This window comes from Mustela nivalis (assembly GCF_964662115.1).
Source record: "Mustela nivalis genome assembly, chromosome: 16".
Lineage (NCBI taxonomy): Eukaryota > Metazoa > Chordata > Mammalia > Carnivora > Mustelidae > Mustela > Mustela nivalis.
The window spans coordinates 29,893,577-29,914,055 of record NC_139035.1 but is presented as its reverse complement, the minus strand read 5'-3'; the positions used below and the strand labels follow the sequence as shown (position 1 = coordinate 29,914,055).

Sequence of the window (20,479 nt, the reverse complement as noted above, 5' to 3'; positions counted from 1 at the left end):
TTATTTTAGAGGGCACAATTTGGAAGTCCTGATGGCCATTCCCCAGTAACATACTATGTCAGTTGTCTTAAGAGATACATCATGATAGACTATGGACTCTGAAAAACAATCTGAGGGGCTTGCAGTGGCGGGGGGGGAGGTGGGAGGTTGGGGTACCAGGTGGTGGGTATTATAGAAGGCATGGATTGCATGGAGCACTGGGTGTGGTGAAAAAATAATGAATACTATTATGCTGAAAATAAATAAATAAAAATTTTAAAAAAGAGATACATTGGATTTGATGAATTTAAATTTTTTCTTAATTCTGTATTATGTATTATATATGTGTTAAAAACAAAAAAAGGAGTCAAATTGCTGTAGACTAACATAAGAGAGGCAGTATTAGGCTGGATTTTAGGAAGCCTAGCATTTATACTTGACTCCCACCCCCCATTGTTTGCTGTGTCCCTGATGGTGTACTTGAGGAGGGTCCCTCTATGTAGGAGTGCTTAGAAATCATGGCTATGTCCTTCCTGTCTGAGTTCCATAAACTTATCTCTTCATAAGTGAAACCCCAAACTTCATAGGCTTCTTTTTGTCTCCTTGTTTAAATGCAGTGCAACCATAAAATTTTCATGAAAATTGTCATAATAGTGTATAGTTGCAGTGTTGTTAAGACTAATGAAAATACTATCCATTAATAATCATGCTATATTAACTTAAGAAATTATCCCTTGTTTCTCAAATGTTTATTGAACTGTAGGTGGCAGAAAAGAAAGAAATTAAAGAATACTTTGAGTCAAACCTCTCTGAAGATGACACTGTACATTTCAAGCTGCCTACATATCGACGTTTATTAGAAACTGTTCTGAGGTTTCTGCTGCTGGTTGACTACATATTTCAGGAACTCATCCGTAAACTAATGAATACTGCAGTCACACTACTTTTGGAATTATTTAATAATTCTGCTAGAATGCCATTTTCAAGGGAAAAAAGGAACGAAGATCTCATTAAGTAAATCAAATTGTTTTTTACTTATAAAAGGGATTTGTAATCACAGTGTAATATATTATCGCTTATGGAGGAAATATCCAATAATTTAAGCTGGAATTTGAAAATTCTCCTCATAGCAAATTATATGTACTCAGTTTTTGCAATTATCTGAACTTCTTATCTGGTAGTACTTTCATTAATACTGTGCATAAAATTTAAGAAAATTTCCTTCCCCCCAAAAAAAATATTCTGCATAGGCTAGGTTGCTATGTGACCTCTATGATGTCCAGTGAGTTTTGAAATTCAGGTAATGAATAATACTCTTAGTGTAAGTATGTCCCAAGTATTACCTATACTAAAAATCACTGTTTATCTTGGAACTCAGCTTTAATTTGGTGTTCTGTATTAATATGCTAAATCTGGCAATCCTATGTATAGGTATGCTGTATCTTCAAAGTTCAGAACTAGTTCTTAAAAAATCATTTGTAAGAATGATTCTGGCAGTAGCCACAAGGTTCGGTTTGCATTTGAGGCAATTCTAAGTATCTATTGAAAACAAAATGTTTTCATCTTTAAAAAATATATATATTTTATTTATTTGAGAGAGAGAGAGAGAGAGAGCATGCGTGCATACTTACAGAGAGGGAGGAGAAACAAACTCCCCACCGAGCAGGAAGCCTGATGCAGGGCTCGATCTCATGACCCCAAGATCATGACCCGAGCTGAAGGTAGATGCTTGACTACCTGAGCCACCCATGTGCCCTGTTTTTTCACCTTATATTTAAATACTAATGTTAAAGCATTTTTCTTATTTTCCACAACTGGATCTATCGCTGTAATTTGTGAACCATGGAATATGAATTGATACTGTAGAATACTTTATGTTCAAACTGTCAGAATTTAGCAATACCACTTTTTAAAAAAATTTTTAAATTTATTTTCAGCATAACAGTAGTCATTGTTTTTGTACCACACCCAGTGCTCCATGCAATCCCTGCCCTCTCTAATACCCACCACCTGGTACCCTGACCTCCCACCCCTCGCCCCTTCAAAACCCTCGGATTGTTTTTCAGAGTCCATAGTCTCTCATGGTTCACCTCCCCTTCCAATTTCCCCCAACTCCCTTCTCCTTTCTAACTCTCCATGTCCTCCATGCTATTTGTTATGCTCCACAAATAAGTGAAACCATATGATAATTGACTCTCTCTGCTTGACTTATTTCACTTTAAATCAAATCAGAATTTAAGTATTAGAGTTAGTGAAAAATAAATTCGTAAAATTTTGAAGACTTTTAAAGATAATATACTGTTTCTCTAATTTGTTACTGAATCCAGCAGAGCTCAAATCACTTCTCTGAGGCCTCATAAGTACTTTAAGTCCGTGCTAGAACTTTAACCAATATAAGAGCACAACTATTTAGTAGTAATAGCACATTAGAATTGTATTTCTCCTAAAACTACAGGTGTGTGTTTATCTGTGTGTTTGTGTGTTTAGGAGAAGTTTTTAATTTTGAAAATATTTTTTAAAGGATATTATAGTTAATTCATCATATAATAGAAAATTTGGAAAACAGAAATTACCTTAATTCCATCACTTAAATATAGTATCTTATTATTTTGGTATAATTTCTCCTAGAATTTTCCTATGTATTTTTCTGTTGTAATCTTAGTGTACTATTTCATAGTTCATTTTAAAAATACAGAGTGTCTCATGTATGTGTGTATATATATATATGCATATATATGTATATATATGTATATTATTTTAATGTTATAGGAGGAATATATGTGTAGTGGCTCAAGTACATGTGTTTTTGGAGTCATACCACCTGGGTTTTATTACCTGTCTCATCTCTGACATATTGCATAACTTAGGTTAGCTAGTAATAATAGTAAGCTAAGAAACATAAATAAAATCTTTAGACTTCAGTTTCCTCATCTGTAGACTAGAGATAACAATTATACCTATACATAATGTTGTTTGAGAATAAACAGAGTTAGTGCCTGCTGAGTAGGAACTATTATTTAATCTGTTTCTGTTGACCTTCTTAATAGTATTGGTTTGTATTTCCATAGTGACTAATGATGTACATCCTTTCATATGATTATTGGCTATTTGTGTATCTTCTCTGAAGAAACGTCTTTTCATGTCCTTTGTCCATTTCTCAATTGTGTTGTCTTTATATTGTTAAGTTATAAAGAGTTTTTAAGATATATTTTGGGGGGGCACCTGGGTGGCTCAGTGGGTTAAAGCCTCTGCCTTCAGCTCAGGTCATGATCCTGGGGTCCTGGGATCGAGCCCCACATCGGGCTTTCTGCTTTGCGGGGGGCCTTCTTCCCCCTCTCTCTCTGCCTGCCTCTCTGCAAACTTGTGATCTCTGTCAAATAGATGAATAAAATCTTAAAAAAAAAGATATGTTTTGGGTACAAGACCCCTGTTATTATCATATAATAGATTATTTGACAAAATTTTTCCCATTCTCTGGGTCGTTTCAATTTCTTGATAGTATCCTTTGAAGCGAAAGTATTTAGTTTTGAAAAAGGCCAATTTATTGTTCCTTTAATTGTACTTTAAGTGTCATGTCTAAGATCATTGCTTAATGCAGGATCATGAAGACTGATACCTATATTGTAAGATTTTCAGTTTTAGCTCCTACATTCAGATCTTTGATCCATTTTGTTTTAATTTTTGTATACAGTGTGAGGTAAGGGTCTTAAATTCATTCTTTTCCATATGGATGTCCAGTTGTCCCACCACGACTTATTGAAAAGACTCTTCTTTCTCCGTTGAATGGTCTTGGCACACTTGCTGACAGTCAGTTGACCACAGATGTGTGGGTTTATTTTTTGGACTCTAAATTTCATTCACTTGATCTGTATGTCTGTCCTTATGCTGGTACTGCACTGTCTTGATTATTATAGTTTTGTAGTAAGTTTTGAAATTGGAAAGTGTGAATCTTCCAACATTGTTCCTTTTCAACATGGTTTTGGCTCTTCTGGCTGTCTTGCATTTACATATGAATTGTAAAATAAAAGTGCCTGTTTCTGAAATAAAAGTAGCTAGAATTTATATTGGGATTGCATTGAATCTGTGAGTAAATAAGGGGAGCATTTCCATTTTAATAGCATAAAGTTTTCCAATCCATGAATGTGAGATTGTCTTGCCATTTATGTAGGTAGTCTAATTTTTTTCAGTGGTCTTGTTTTTCAGTGCATATGTTATGCTTCTTTTATTTATTCTTAAGTATTTTATTATTTTTGATGCTATTATAACTGGAATTAATTTTTTAAATTTTGTTTTGGATTATTAATTGCGAATGTATTGAAATATAGCTGGTGTTTGTATATTGATCTTGTATCCAGCAATCTTACTCAACTTGTCTATGAGTTCTATGTTTGTTTGTTTATTTGTTTTTGCTTCTTTTGATTTTCTATGCAGGATCATGACACCTGCAAAGAGAGATAGTTTTACTTCTTTTTTGTCCAGTCTTACATCTTTTATTACTTTTTGTTGCCTAATTGCCCTGGCTAGAATCTTCAGTACGATGTTACTAGAAGCGGCAAGAGTGAACATTCCTGTTTTATTCCTGATCTCAGAGGGGAAACTTTGGTCTTTTTTTCATTGTTAGCTATGGGGTTTTTGCAGGTGCTTTTTATCAGGTTGAAGAAATTTCCTTCTATTGTTAGTTTACTGTTTTTACGTGAAATGTTGGATTTTGTTAAATGTGGTATAGTACATTAAATTAAATATACTCATTTTTATACATTGAACCACCCTTGCATTCTTGGGATAAATTCCACTCAATTGTGGTATAGAATCCTTTGTATATGCAGCTAGATTGAGTTTGCTGGTCTTTTGTTGAGGAATTCTGTGTCTCTGTTCATAAAGGATAAAGGATATGGGTCTGTAGTTTTCTTGTGATATCTTTGTCTGGTTTGGGTTCCAGGAAAATAGTGGGCTTATAGAATGAATTGGTATAATTTCTTGTTTGACAGAATTCACAAGAAAACCTGTCTGGGTCAGTGGATTTCTATTTTGAAAGCTTATGAGTTGTTTCTTAAATTTCTTTAATAGATGTGGTCCTATTCAAATTGTCTATTTCTCTGATTTTTATGAGGGTATGTAGAAAGATGTTCTTAAATTTTCAGCCATTATCTTCTGCCAGAAATTCCTAACAGGTTTATTTTCTACCTTATTTTTTCACCTTAAATTGAGATGTCTATCATATGGTTTGATATTACTTTCTAACTCCATCTGATAGTTTCTGTCTTTTGATTAAGAAATTGAATCTATTCACACTTAGTAATAAGCGGTATGCTTTGCTTTTATTCCTTCCATTTCACTTATGCTTATTATTTATTTTACTTTGTTCTTTTTTCTCTTTCCTTTTCAGTTTTCTCATTTTTGTTGATTCAGTCCAATGACTCTTAATTCCCAATTCCTCCCTCTACCTCGTTTTAGTGTTTCTTATGCTTTTCAGTTTATGAATTTTCCATCTTTATCTCCCTATTAGCATATATATGTAAATCTTCACTTTTCCATAAAAATGCTTCATCTTTTTATTTTCCCCAGTTAACAATCATAGAATATTTTGCTGAAGTGAAACATGATTTTTTTACTGTAGTAAAAATATAAGAAATAGAATTCAGTACCATTAAGCACATTCACAGTGTTGTACAGCCATCACCATATCCATTTCCAGAACATTTTCATCATCCTAAACTGGGACTCTCTGTGCATATACAATAACTCTTCATTCCCTGTGCATGGCCCCCTTCCTCCCACCAAGCCCTATGACCTCTAATACACATCCTTTTTCCATGAATTTACCTGTTCTAGGTCCCTTAGTCAGTGGAGTACTCATACCATATTTGAACTTTGCTTTGTATAATGTTTTCAGCGTTCATTCATGTTGTAACACGTATGAGAATTTCTTTCCTTTTTAAGGCTAAATAATAATCCAGTATGTATATACCGCATTTTATTTATCTCCTGTATCTCTACTGATGGACATTTAGGGTCATGTTCATCTTCTGCTGTTGTAAATGATGGTGTTATGAACAGGGATGTGTAAATTTCTGTTTGAGACCTTGTTTTCAACTCTTTTGTGTATTTGCCCTGAGGTGGAGTTGTTGGATCCTTTGGCCATTCCGCATGTTACCTCTCTGAGGCATTTCCTGCTGTTTTCCAGGGTAGTTGCCCTAGCCTGATTCCCAACAGCAAGTGCCAGGGCTCTAATCCTCACTAACACTTACTGTTTCCCTCATTTAGAAAATAGTAGCCGTCCTAACTGGTGCAAAGTTATAGCTCACTGTGGCCTGGATTTGTAGTTCCCTGATGATAAGTGATGCTGAACATCTTACCTTGTACTGATTGACCGTCTGTACATATCTTCTCTGGTGGAATATCTAATTATTTAGGTGTCGTGGATATTAATAAGATATGAAAGTTTAGAGAGACCATGTTTTTTCCTTCTTATATCTTAATCTAGATTATACAAGAATGTCTTTTCTGTCACTGAAAAGATAACAGATGATTATGAAGAAGTTGTTGATGATTCAGACTTACGTGTCACTTCTGTTTTAAAGTCAGAAGTAAAAACAGAAGCGGATATTAACGAGGTAAAATGGTCTTTGAAAAATATAAGCATAGATTTTTGGTGTAAAATGAATAAGTTTGGGAATTTGGGGGAATTAAAAATATGATTTATGATCATTCACAATCTCTTGCATACACACGTGCATGAACACACACACACATGCACACACACAGAGACATCCCTCCTACTATGGAAAGCTATAATTACACTTAATGCAGGTGGTTCGTTTGTTCATGCATTACTGAGTACTTACTATTTACCAGTCACTGAGCTAGGCACTGGGCTACAACGGTGGGCTGAACAAGCCCCTGGCCTCTTGGAGTTTATATTCTGCCAAGAGAGAAGATAATGAAGTGATGGGTGCTATGAAGAAAACCAAAGGAAGAAAAGGGAATGCAGAGTGATACTGTATCCTGCTTTACAAGGGAATGGTTAGGAAAGACCACACTCTTTAAAGTAGCAGCTACTCCCTTTAGCCCCCCACTACTGTATACCTCTGTTTGCTATTCTTCAGAGTACTTTTTTCATTGTTATTAACTCAAAAATGACCCAAGACAAATATGAAAAATCTTGACAGAATCCTAGAAAAATTTCCATTAGGAAATCTTTTCTTGCCATCAAGAATTATATCCCACCCCACCCCAACACAGTATTTTAGTGGGATTAAACTTTATGTGGTAGATGCTTGTCCTGTTTGGCAAAAGCAGCATTTTTATGAGATAGCATTGTATATAATATGTATACTTGACACATTTTTTCCTTTAAAAAATATTTTAAGTATGCTTGGTAAAAAGGGAAAATGTCTACATTTTTTTGTTTTAATTTGTATTTCTCTTAGTAGTAGTGTATTTAAAAAAATAGGTTATTGGAAATTTTGGCTCATTAATCTCCTGGATTGATTTTTCTTATTATTTTGTAGGAATTTTTCACATCTATATTGCCGTTATCTTTTCCTACTAGATGGCTTGTTATTTTTATTCCCTTTTGATGTATTTTTACCCATAATTCTTTTCTAAGATTTGTTTATTTGAGGGAGAGAGAGTACGAGCAGGAGTGGGGGCAGAGGCAGAGAGGAGGAGGAGAGAGAGAGAAGCAGACTTCTGCTGAGTGTGGAGCCTGACACAAGGCTCAGTCTGAAGCCCCCAAGATCATGACCTGAGCCAAAATCAAGAGTCAGACACTTATCCAACTGAACCACCCAAGCACCTCTGTTACCAATAATTCTTAATTTCAATGTAATAGAATTTATCTGTCCCCTTATTTGTGTTCATGTTTGAAATTATTTACCATTCTGACTCATAAATATATTCTTTATTTTTTTATTTTATTTTTATTTTTTTAGATTTTATTTATTTATTTGACAGAGAGAGACACACACAGCAAGAGAGGGAACACAAGCAGGGGGAGTGGAAGAGGGAGAAGCAGGCTTCCCGCTGAGCAGGGAGCCCGACGCAGGGCTCAATCCCAGGACCTTGGGATCACGACCTGAGCCGAAGGCAGATGCTTAATGACTGAGTCACCCAGGTGCCCCATTCTTTATTTTCTTATAAAAGCTCTGGAGTCCATCCTTCCATTTGTTTCTAAATCTCGGAGTGTAGTGTATGTTAGGATTCATTTTCGCTTATTTCTGTATCAGTGACTGTTACTCAGGCACAGTTTCTTTACATCCTTTCCCTGCTGATCTGTACAGTGGCTCTTTCTTTATCATATGTCTCCATACACATGTGTCTTCTGTTTCCAAACTATTACTCTGCCTCCATCTATTTGCCGGTTAGTGCTGATCCCATACCAGATGAATGGCCCAGCTTTGAAATAAGTCGTCTCCTTTTCTAAGAGTGTCTTGTCTAGTCTCAAACATTTGCATTTCCATATACATTTTAGAATCAGACCCTGCTTGGATTTTCATTGAAATCGCCTAGAAGATGGGAAGAGTTAATATTTTATGATATTGAGTCTTCCCATATGATTGTACAATTTATTTGTCTTCTTTAATGTCTTTCAGTCTCTTTTATAATTTTTCCCATAAAAATCTTGTGTAGTGTGTGTGTGTGTGTGTGTGTGTGTGTGGATTTAGTCTGTATGTGCTTTATTGCTCCAGCCTGTACTGCAAGGGAATTGTTATTTTAGTTGCTTCTAGTAGTTCTTTATGAACACTTTAGAATAGAAATATTTTTAGATAAAAAACGTGCACTGCTTTCATTTTTTCATTAAATCAGCACTATGGACCTTTTCATGGTTTTCCATTTGCATTGCATAGTGTATCTTTAGACAAGGTTACACCAATTTCTATTAAAGACTGCCTTTTAAATGTATCCTATTTTATACTGGCTGTTGCTTATTGACAGTTAAAATCTGGGATAAACTGGTCTTAATTTTTGGATACTCTTCTCATGCTCATTAGCCATTTGTATTTCTCATTTTTATGAATTTTTAATTTTCTTTCCCATTTTTCTGATGGAATTTTTTTTCTTACTGAATTACAAAACTATTTATAAAATACAAACCATAACCATTTGTTATACCATGAAAATGTAAATCTTAATGCATTGTTTTTTGTGTGCATTCTTCATTCCACCCTCCATAGCTCACAGTGAAATTTTTTGCAATAAATTATTGGTTACTGGAATATTCGGGTGTCAGTACAACACTGCATCTGCACATGTTCTCACTCAAAATTGTCAAGACTCGTATCACGTATCAGTGGGTCTGGGTTCAGATCGCACAGTGACATGCCACTAAATGCCTTCAGCATGGGATGTGTCCCCCAGCTGCTGGGAGTGTTGTCAGCAGATAGCCTTTAGCTGTCCCTTTTTTCAGACATGGCTTCAAGTGCAGCCCTCTTATTCAAGGTCATGCCTCTTTTGGGGGGAGACCCACATGCAATGAACAATTAATTGTGACAAGGGTATAAAAAACTCTGAAGGCCTGTTCCAGCTCCTGAGCTCCCCACGGCGTGGCTGAGTCTGTGGTGTGGCCTGTGTTAACAGCCCAGCCTTCCCCTCTACCCACCCTGCTTGCTTTCTCTCCTTCCACACATATTGACCCAGGCACATTCCTTAATGTTTATGTCCTGCCTGTCAGGGAACCCAGTCTATATACACACACATAAACACAAGAATGCTTGTAATTTATCGTTTCTGATTGTTACATAGTATTCTGATTATTACATAGTATACACATATTCTACTTTTCTTTTTTGAATTGCATATTGATACTCAAACAATTTTTTCTCTTGGGTTTCTTACTGATTTTTAGGACTTTCTTGGGTATTCCAGACATTGACTCTTTGTTTATTTTGTTTTATTTTTTTAAAGATTTTATTTATTTATTTGACAGACAGAGATCACAACTAGGCAGAGAGACAGGCAGAGAGAGAGAGAGAGAGGAGGAAGCAGACTCCCTGCTAAGCAGAGAGTGCGATGCAGGGCTCGATCCCAGGACACCTGGGATCATGACCTGAACTGAAGGTTGAGGCTTTAACCTACTGAGCCACCCAGGCTTTGTTCCTGTCCATTAACATTGGGTATAGATCTTTGGTAATAGAAATTCTTAATTTACATGTTTTAAAATTCAACACTGAACCTGATCTTCCAGTTTGCTTCTGAGTAGATTTGATGTAGATAGCCTTGTGATGCTGGCATAAATCTCGTGTGTGTGCCTGATTCCACTTTTGGCCCACAGTCCTGACAGTCGCATCTCACTCGTGCTTCACCTTCCAATATCTGACCTTGGTTCTCTCCTATTTTTACTAAATTCATGTTGGTACAGACTGAGTTTTTTACCTCGTTCTAATATCTAGTCCAAGAAAAGATAGCTAATGGGGGCCTGGATGGCTCAGTTAAGCATCTGCCTTCAGCTCAGGTCATGATCCCAGGATCCTGGGATCCAGCCCTGCACAGGCTTCCTGTTCAGTGGGGAGCCTGCTTTTCCATCTGGCTATGCCCCTCCTTCTGCTTGTGCATGCACGGTCTCTTTTTTTCTCTCAAATAAATAAATAATCTTTAAAAAGATAGATAATTATTTTATGTTGGGATGTGTTGAGTCAGAGGTACCTGTGGGCAATCAGGTGACAATATTTCTATTAGGATTTTGGAAATCTAGATTTGACTTTCAAGAGAGAGAGCAGGGCTAAAGTGGGAGAAGTCCCCATTTCCCACTGCATACTGTAGAATTTAGTTGTAGCCTTTTCTCTCTTGTAATGTGCAGTCTTGAGGAACTCAGTCTAGTTGCTGATCCATTATTTTTGGCATAAAAAAATACCCAAAAAATTTACTATAAAAAGATTTTCAAGCCCTACTTCATATTGTAACTGGAGTCATAGACCCACAATACATTTCAGCCTTGACTACATGCTAGCAGTGTAGCCTTTGACAAGTTAATATAAACTTCCCAAGTCTGAGTTTCTTTTTATACATAATGAGAGTAATAATTTCTTTCTCAGGGTTCCTGTGAAGACGAAGTAAAGGTAACTTATTTACTGTAGTGCCTAGGACATGATAAACACTTACCAAATAGTAACTATATCAAATAGTATAGTATGTTCTGAGTATACTTATCAAGTATACTTCTGTATTTGATATAGATCCAAATATACTGTATCAAGTACTAAGTACAGTATACATATTTCAAGAATGGTTCTATGCAAATACTTATATACTATAATATTAGAAGTTATATAGGGTTTGAGGTCCAGTCATTACCAGAATTAGAAGTTATTTTCCAGAGAAGCTATACAACACATTATATATTTGTTTGGAATTGTCTGTGAACTTCTTTATTGTGATAAAACATACATAACTTATAATTTACCATTTTAACCATTTTGCACATAAAATTCAGTGGCACTAGTACATTCACAGTGGGGGACACTATCAGCACTACCCATTTTGCAGAAGCTTTTTATCATCCCATAGAAACTCCCCGTTTATTTGTGTGGAATGTTTAAGGATTGTATATCACCTTCAGCATCTACTCAAAACTCTTTCCTCAGCAGCTTAATAGAGTGTGAATGGTGTTTGTTTATACTGTTAACTGCCTTTATTTATAAATGAATGGTCAAGGTTCTAGCAGGCAGCCTAGGTGACCACTGAGAATGGATACCTCCAGAACAGTGGGCTGTATGTGGGCTCTGAGGGATCCGTACATTAGTGGAGAACCCATGTCGAGACAGAGCCTAAGAGCAAACACATTGTCTAAGTAAGATATTTATATGTAAACTATTCCGGTTATTTCTCGGTGGGGATGGATACATGTACTAGGATATGTATGTTAGAGTGAGAAATTAGCACCTATAGAAATGGATTTGAAATATATTCCTGACTCGTAATACTTTTTTTTTTTTTAAGATTTTATTTATTTATTTGACAGAGAGAAATCACAAGTAGATGGAGAGGCAGGCAGAGAGAGAGAGAGGGAAGCAGGCTCTCTGCTCAGCAGAGAGCCCGATGTGGGACTCGATCCCAGGACTCTGAGATCATGACCTGAGCTGAAGGCAGCGGCTTAACCCACTGAGCCACCCAGGCGCCCCTTGACTCGTAATTCTTAATGTGGAGTACACAGTAACATCTCCTGTTCAGCTTTTAAATGACTCAAATTCTTGGTATAAAATTGCTCAATCAATATATTGTGTACCTGTTGACTATACTTCAATTTAAAAAAAAAAAAAAAAGGATTCTTGGGTCCTGCTCCTGATCTTTTAACTCATAACTATTTTTAATAATCTTTCCAATGATCACTATTTAGCTACTCTGGCATTAACTTACAGTCTTCTGGGGGGAACTATACATTATAATGTATCCTCTGTTTTACATTAGCTTATTTTAACATGCAAGTGTCAGTTACATGTTAATATTATGTTATTCAGTTATACTGAAATTATTGATCATTTAAAATTTAGATCTGCATCATCCTAATTTAAAGGAATGTTCTTTCCATTACATATTGTCACTGTCATCCTAACATGTCTGTTCATTAGATTTTGAATAGTATTAAAGTGGATGAGGATTTGAGAAAAGTATATGCACCGGTATTTGAAGTAGCTCTACACTTGAGCGTTCCCGAAGAGAGTGGCTCTTCAGAAAGTTCCACAGAGAACTCTCATGAGGCTGACAAGTCCTCTGAAGGATCTGAGTCATGTGAAGATGAGGCATCAAAAAATGAAGTCGGTTGTCTCATAAGACACTCCAGTGAAGAGCAGCCACTAATGCAGAAAACAGAAAATGTCTCTTCCAACTTGGAAGGAACTCTTTCAGGTAAGATGAAGGAGGCTGGTAAGAATGAAGGGAAACGGCCTAACAGCTGGAAAAGACAAATGAGAGAAATTCTAGCAGTTTACATATGATCCATGACTAAGTTGTAAATATTAAGAATGTGCAACATGAACATAAACTTAGATTATTTGTGGTGCATGTAAGTAATAACACCATCATTCATTTTGGTCTCCGTACTCATACCATTTCTCACTCGTGGGGACCTGAGGAACCCCCCACCCCCCGGGAGGATGAATACCACCTGGGATGCTTGTTAACAATTCAGACTCTTGGACCCCATCAGGATCTGGGGGTGAGGTATCCTGCTCAAACACTACCTTTCATTTGGCATTTAACTGGTTTAAATATCTATCAATGTTTTATTCTCTTTTTTCAATGGATTCTTATAGGCATAGAAATCATGACTGAGTTTGAGAATAAATACATACATGATGAGTAAGTAGACATTTTTAAAATTACAAGTAATTATAATTTACGTTAGCTATGCATTTTTCTGAAATGAGTTTTATTTTTCAGATTTTTGGAATTTGCTACAAATCTCTCCTTAGCTCCCAACAGATTAGAGTTTTCAATAAAAATTCAAAATATGGTGACTGACATTGAAAAATGTATAAGTAAGTATTTTAAAGTTTAAATAGATACACTGTCTTCTTTGGCAATATTTTCTTAGATGTAGGCATTTGATACTTATACCCAGAGAAGTGACACACTTTACAGTGTATCAGGAGATCAGAAATTCCCAGTCTTTGGGATCAATCAATGTGAACTTGGGATTATTTAAGAATGTGTGAATTACACATATATCCAAAGAGTACATAAAAGATAGGAATTAGGATAATAGACTAAAGTTTGGATTTTTTCAATGATATACTACAGAATTTTATGAGACTTAAATAAGGCATATCTTATATCATAACAAAGATATTATTTCCATCTTAAACAGATTTTTATTAGTTCTTCTCTAGCTATGTGTATATATTCTGAAAGTACCTGGGTATTGTTAGCTTGACCAATGAATTTATCCCTTCTCCACGATCTAAGTCTTATAAAGATCTTAAAAAAGCACAACCCTTGTCAACTGTTTAAATGTTTATATTTCCTTTTGTTATTAATAAATTTGGAGAGGGATGTCTTGAGATGGTCGGATATCTTTGTTTCTTCTGAAAATTTGGTCCACTGATTTTAGCATTTATTTGTGGATCTTGCCACTCCTTAATTAGTGGATCCATTTCTTTATTTAGCTATTTATTTATATAAATATAGATTCAGTGATCTGTGTACATATTTGTATGTGTATGTATGTATACATTTATGGGTGTGCATATATATTTACCTGAGAAAAACAAAACATCTTGATCACCCCATCATTTCAGCCACTTGTTTGCACCTTGCATTTTTACTTTCATTGGCATACATTAGTGAAGCTTATATTTCACATATTGTATTATTATTTAACAATATATTGTAGATATTTTCCACATTGCTGTGTGTGCTCTTATAATTGTCACTTAGATGGCTTTGCAGTATTCCATTCCATTCCATTAATGTGCAATAATACGTTTAACCATGAGTGCAAAGTTAAACATGCTTGTTACTATGTGTGGTCTTGCCATTAACGTCTGGTGCAAGCTTGAGTCTTCCGTGGATCTTTTCACAGAATAATTGCATGAGAGGGAAACTGATGGGGCTAAAGTCTTTCTCTTACCGATCTGTGGTTCTTCTGGACTAAGAAAATGAATCTTTAATTTTTTTTAAGATTTTATTTATTTATTTGTCAGAGAGGGAGAGCACAAGCAGGCAGAATGGCAGGCAGAGGCAGAGGGAGAAGCAGACTCCCCGCTGAGCAGAGAGTCTGATGTGGGACTCGATCCCAGGACCCTGGGATTATGACCGAGGAAAGGCAGCAGCCCAACCAACTGACATACCCAGACGTCCCGAATCTTAAATTTTTAATACAAGTTTTAAGAAAAATTAGTAGGTTGTTTGGCTTGATTTTATGGTGATATTTTTGCCATGCAGAACATTATTTTAATAGTTACAAGATGTGCAGAGCCTTGTAGAAAAGGCTCCAGGATGTGGTGTCCTCATTAGACAGGCTTGCCCAGTGAGCACATCATAAGAACATTCTCCTACTTGTCTTCTAATTCTATTATGATTTCACTTTTATGTTGAAATATTTGGTTGCCCTAACATTTATTTGGCTTGTGTGGACTTGTCATTTTTTCCCATATGACTGATGATCTGTCTGTCACAGTGCCACTCACTGAGCCATCCGTTCCACACCCTCACTGGCTTGAAATGCTACTTTTATCATTTATTATATTGTAGTATGTTTCTTTATCTGTGGACTGTGTAGTTGATCTGTCAGTAACTCATGAACCAGTACTATATTGTTGTAATTCTGGAACTTCTTTTCTCCCCCAGAAATGTTCTAGGTTTACGGATGCTTGTTTTCATCTTAGGCGTGTAACAGAGTATTACTGTGACTTATTTTGGTGCTCCAGTTATCTGGCTTTGCTTTTGCAGAACGATTCTTTCCAAATGGGTCCTGTGCCTTTTCACCTCACCCTAACCCTTTGTTGTACCTGTTGTAGCTTGTGGGGCCACAGGATGCCACAGGTCCCCCTTGTCCATCCTCTGCCCCAGCCATGGGCATGCATGTGACTTGCAGGAGGGGCACTGCCAGGGGTGTCCTGCAGGGAAGGGAACCGGGAAGTCCATGTGGGAAGCATCATTGCAGGTAATTCTGTGTCCTACACATGGAAGGTCAGGTCAGAATTGCTGCTCTGACCTTCTCGAGAAGCAAATGCGTCAGCTAACGCGCAGTGTTTGTGTGCTGTTCTTTTCCCCTCTGTCCTTGTTTTCAGACAAAATGGTTTTCCCAAGTTCCTTGTCAGCTTCCTTGTTCTCCACCCCCTTGAGTGAGGTTATAGAATTTATTTGTAGCATAGCTAGGTTACTTCGTCCCAGGCAGTATTCTGTCTTGGGTTCTCCCGGTATCCTGGTTGGTTCTTCAAAACCAGGATAAAACCAGGCAGATAGCCAGATTGTCAGATCCTTTTTGCCTCTGGTGAGGTTCCCTGTGCATGGGCTCGACAGCTCGATGTGCACCATCTGAGCAGCCGGCATCCCCAGCTTCTCCGTGCGGCCCCTCCTGGTCCAGCTTTCCTCTACACCCTCTTGGCTCTGGCAACCAGTCTGCCTTTTCCCAAACGTCAGAAAGTGGTTCTGGCTTTTTTCACGTAGAAAAATGCACTTCGCATGCGTCCATATTGCTGCAGGAAACGAGAGCCTGATCCCTTCTTCCTGCTGAGCTGTGTTCTGGGGTCTGGATGAACCACAGTTCGTTTGTCCCCTTGCGTCCAGGGCTGAGGACGAATGAAACTGTTGTAAACATTCCCATGTAGGTTTTTGGATGAACGTAAGTTTTCTTTTTTCTTGGGTTGTTAACCATGGGTGAGGTTGCCAGGTCATATGGTAGGTGTATGCTTAATTTTATGAGAGCAGAATGGTTGTATCATTTTGCTTTCCCACCAACACTGCATAAAGTTCCAGTCACTCTGCATCCTTGTGAGCACTTGGTATTTATTGTCCGATTATAAAAAAAATTTAGCCATTGTAATAGGTGAGCAGTGATAATCTCACTGTGGTTTAATTTGCATTTCACTAATGATTAATATTGTTCATCTTTTCATATGCCTATATATATTCATATACATATTCATCTTATGTATATTCATCTATATGTATCATATACACCTCTTCATATGCTTATATACATATGTTTATGTACATTTTTTGTGGTCAGAGCTTTAGATATTTTGCTTATTTTCTTAATTGGGATGTTTGTTTCCTATTGTTTATTACAAGAGGTCTTTATGTGTACTCTGGGTACAAGTCTTTTATCAGACACAAGATTTGCAAACATTATCTCCCAGCCTGTGCCTTATCTTTTCATTCTTTCTCACAGAATGAACCTTCTTAATAGCAGCTTATCAATTTTTTTCTGTTATGGATTATGCTTTGGTATCTACAGACTCCTGGTCTAACTCAAAGTCACAGATCTTTCCTGTATTTTCTCTTGGAATACTTATAAATTTGTGCTTTATACTTAAGTATATAATTGATTTTTAGTTAATTTCGCATAATGAAGTGTAGGTGGAAGTTTTGTTGTTTGTTCGTGTGTTTGTTTTTGCCCACAGACCTTGGTTTTTCAGCTAGACTGTGTGTGAGTTGCTGGTGGTGGCGGTTGTGTGTCTGTTTCCTCACTGTGTTGGATTCATGCTCTCCACATGGCATCATATAGCACAGACATTTCAGCTGTTTCTCAATTTAATAATTTTTTCTCAGCCTCTCTTTTAATTATGCCTTGACCCACCACCACCCAGTACCTGTGAGTGAGTCTGTTGTTCCCATAAAATCCAAACTTTTACACTTGTCTTAGATTCCATTTATCAGTACAGAACACTCTCTAGCCCTCATAATAAATCAGCCCAAGTTTCCAGTAGTTTTAGATTCATGGATAATTTTAAGATATTGCTTTTGATGGGACTCCTAAAAATACTAACTTCTGAACTCTGTATTTTAGCCAGGATTATTCCTCTTTGCCAAGATCCTCGCCTGTCTCTCTTTACTGAATCGGTTTTAATTACAAGTTTACCTAATAAGACTGAAAGTGGAATGGCCTATAAGAAGCCAGCCAGATGGCCAGATTGTCAGATCCTTTTTGAAATGGATCCTACGTACCAAAGTAAAGTAAGTTTTAAAAATGGTTTCTCTCAAGGACTAATTGGCTCTAGAAGCAGAAACCCCCTGAGATTCTTAGACTAACGGGACTTGTTGAAAAAAAAATTATATATATATATTTATATATATATAATATATATCATATATTATATATTTATATATATATACACTTATTTATTATATATAAATATATATACTTGTTGAGTATCCTAACTTATGACAATGGAGGTGTCATTTCCATCTCATCTTCCCATCTTCCTGCTCCTGGGCTTCCGGCTCTGTTCACCTCTTTTGTTTTTTCCAACTTCTGCTATGAAAGGAACTTTCTCTTATATGGTTCCCTCCTGACACTGACTTGGCAGTGCATTGACTTGCGGTGGCTGGGACTTCCCATTATGATCCCGCTGGGTATTGTGGTTCAGAGTCACAGGAGAATCTCATCCTCTCCTCTTGGGTCAAATTCTGCCTGGACAGGGAGCTGTGTCTTGGGAATGGGTAAGGTCACACAGCCCACGGACCTGCCCCTGTGTGGGGCTGCCCACGGAGCATCTGCCCTAACCAGGATGACAAGCATGGGGATACATGACCTCCAAACAGCATGCTGACTAGAAAGAAAAATGGCCTAAATGTTAAAAAGGTCATTGAAATTTCTTAAAGTCCTAGGTTTCCAACGCAATTCTGTAGTGTGGGTTCTTCACGAAATGGACATAGGGAGCTATTCTCATACATATTCTGACAGAGCCACCAGCCTGTCAGCCCATACTAGTTACTGTCACCAGTTCTGACTTGTCAACACTTTGTTTACAGATTGCCAGGCTCCTGACTGTTGTTGGTAATTGCATGGGGCAAGTTAATGTTTACAGTTGCAAGTTTATAAAATACTGTTCCATGGTACAGAAGGCCAAAGCCATGAGCATGAAAATCTCATTGGTGGATGAACTGACTTCAACACAGTTTAAAATGATCCTGGCTAAATTCAGAAACTATCTTCAATATATTATTAACATGGCCGTTGAGAAACGCATTGGTATTTTCAAAGTCATAAGTCTCAGTTATCAGTCAGAATGCTTACCCTATGTTGAGAATGTCCTACATCTGATCCACAACCTCCTGCGATCTGTAATTGAAAAGAAGAATACAAATCTACTGGAAGTAAGTATTTTGGAAATTCTTATTGCATGAGAATCTTTATGATTATTAGATTATTATTTTAGAATATGTACTTAGGAAATCCAAATGATAAGTGTCATCCTCAGAAAATTCTAATGTGTATTAACACCTGTGTGGGTCTCGGATCTGATATCATTTCCTCAAAAAAACATTCTCTGTCTGCCATTTCTAGAATGGCACCCCATGTTCCTCGCTCTGTCTTTTCCCTGTTGGGAATCCCTAAAACTTGTAAACATGGAGACGACACAACACAAGTTACGTTTTTGTAGGGACCACTCTGGCTGCAGTGTAAAGAATGGGTTAAAGTGGGACAGGACAGGAAGAAAGCTGTTTGTGGCATCTAGGGAAGAGGGGATGAACGCTCACACCAGGGCAGGAGTGGTGTGGAGTCGGAGAAGCAAATGGCTTTGAGATCTGTTTCAGAGATGGAATGGACAGGATGTAGTGACTGGCAGATTGTAGGAAGAAGAGGAAGGAATTAATGACACTTTGAGCTTTTGGGCTGGGCCGCAGGGCGAGCAGGGCTGCAGCCCCCGGACCGGGGAGAACAGAGTGCACTTTACTGCGTAACCATCAGGCGGACCTGGACGGAGTGCGGGGCTGGCCACCAACAGGGAGTCCAAGCCAGAAGCCCGCGTGCATGGGGCTGGTGTGCGAGTGGTCTTTGAGGTCCTTCAGGAGAAGGTGCCTGCTTATGTGTATGGTGAGGATGGGAGAGAACCCCCCATCAGAAGCCTGAAGAATGCCAGTATGCGGGAGGTTGCGAGACGGACAGCGGCCTACAAAGCCCCTGCAAGGGCGCAGCCTCTCTGAGAAGACTAAGGGAAGCAAGGGAGTATTTCGAGAAAGAGGGAACGTGTAGTAGTTTTTGATGCTACGGAGAGGTCAAGAGAGGATTGAGAACTGTCTATCTTTAGAACCACAGCAATCCTAAAACATACATAGAATTACTCTCTATTTCACTTAGGGTTAGATTCCCCAACAAGTATTAGAAAACAAGCAAACAAAGTATATTATACAGCAGTTTCTTTGCCTCATACAAAAAGATATCTCGGCGTTGGTGAGCCAGGCCTCCCCTTCTCTCTGCTCTGCTCCCTGTGACAAGGGCTGCTGCCCCACAGGCTCTGTGCTCATGCTCTAGGCAGAAAGACAGAAACGTTGCAGCAGCAGCCTGGCCGTTTTACTTCCCTTGTCATCGCCTGCGCTGGGTTACAGCGCCGCCGCTGCTGCAGAAGGACCTGAGTTGGCCCCTCGTAATCTCCTCTTCCTCGGTGGTTGAAGAAAGCAAGCAAAAGATGGAATGGCTTGGGTTTCACATCAGACTTAGGGTATCTGCCAGTCGGTAGAGCCGACTGAGAAAGAAGACAGCACAGTAAGGCAAAAAGAGATTAAACTATTTCCTTTATTATTATTAAAGTACACCTTGGAGAATATGGCTTCTGTTTACTTAAAATGAACCTTCCCCAAACTGAAGCTCAGAGTTAGGGAGAGACTTAGCCCCTCAGCACTGGTTGCCCTGAAACATGACCAGCATCCTGGCCGCAGTGAGCAGAGAGGAACGTGTACCCTCCGCGACAGGCGGGCTTTTGCGAGGAGGGTCTAGGCTCTGCCTCTCCACCTTCTCCTTCCAAACTCAGCAGTCACAGGAGTCACTTTGTCTTCCCAGGAAGTAACTGTGGGGCAGAGGGGCCACCCGCCAGACTGGATGAGTGGGGTCCCCTGC

General features: G+C 37.9%; 1 protein-coding gene across 9 annotated transcripts in view; it reads left to right on the top strand.

The window, feature by feature from the left end:
- The window catches only part of DNAH14 (dynein axonemal heavy chain 14), a 348,451-nt gene that overhangs the window by 81,006 nt on the left and 246,966 nt on the right, over positions 1 to 20,479 (top strand). For all 9 annotated transcript variants that reach the window (XM_082704493.1, XM_082704492.1, XM_082704488.1 and 6 more), the window contains 7 exons: positions 743 to 993; positions 6,464 to 6,593; positions 12,546 to 12,822; positions 13,230 to 13,275; positions 13,357 to 13,454; positions 17,429 to 17,595; positions 18,394 to 18,738. In XM_082704493.1, coding sequence (XP_082560619.1) covers positions 743 to 993; positions 6,464 to 6,593; positions 12,546 to 12,822; positions 13,230 to 13,275; positions 13,357 to 13,454; positions 17,429 to 17,595; positions 18,394 to 18,738 — 1,314 coding nt within the window. The remainder of the gene's footprint in view (positions 1 to 742; positions 994 to 6,463; positions 6,594 to 12,545; positions 12,823 to 13,229; positions 13,276 to 13,356; positions 13,455 to 17,428; positions 17,596 to 18,393; positions 18,739 to 20,479) is intronic.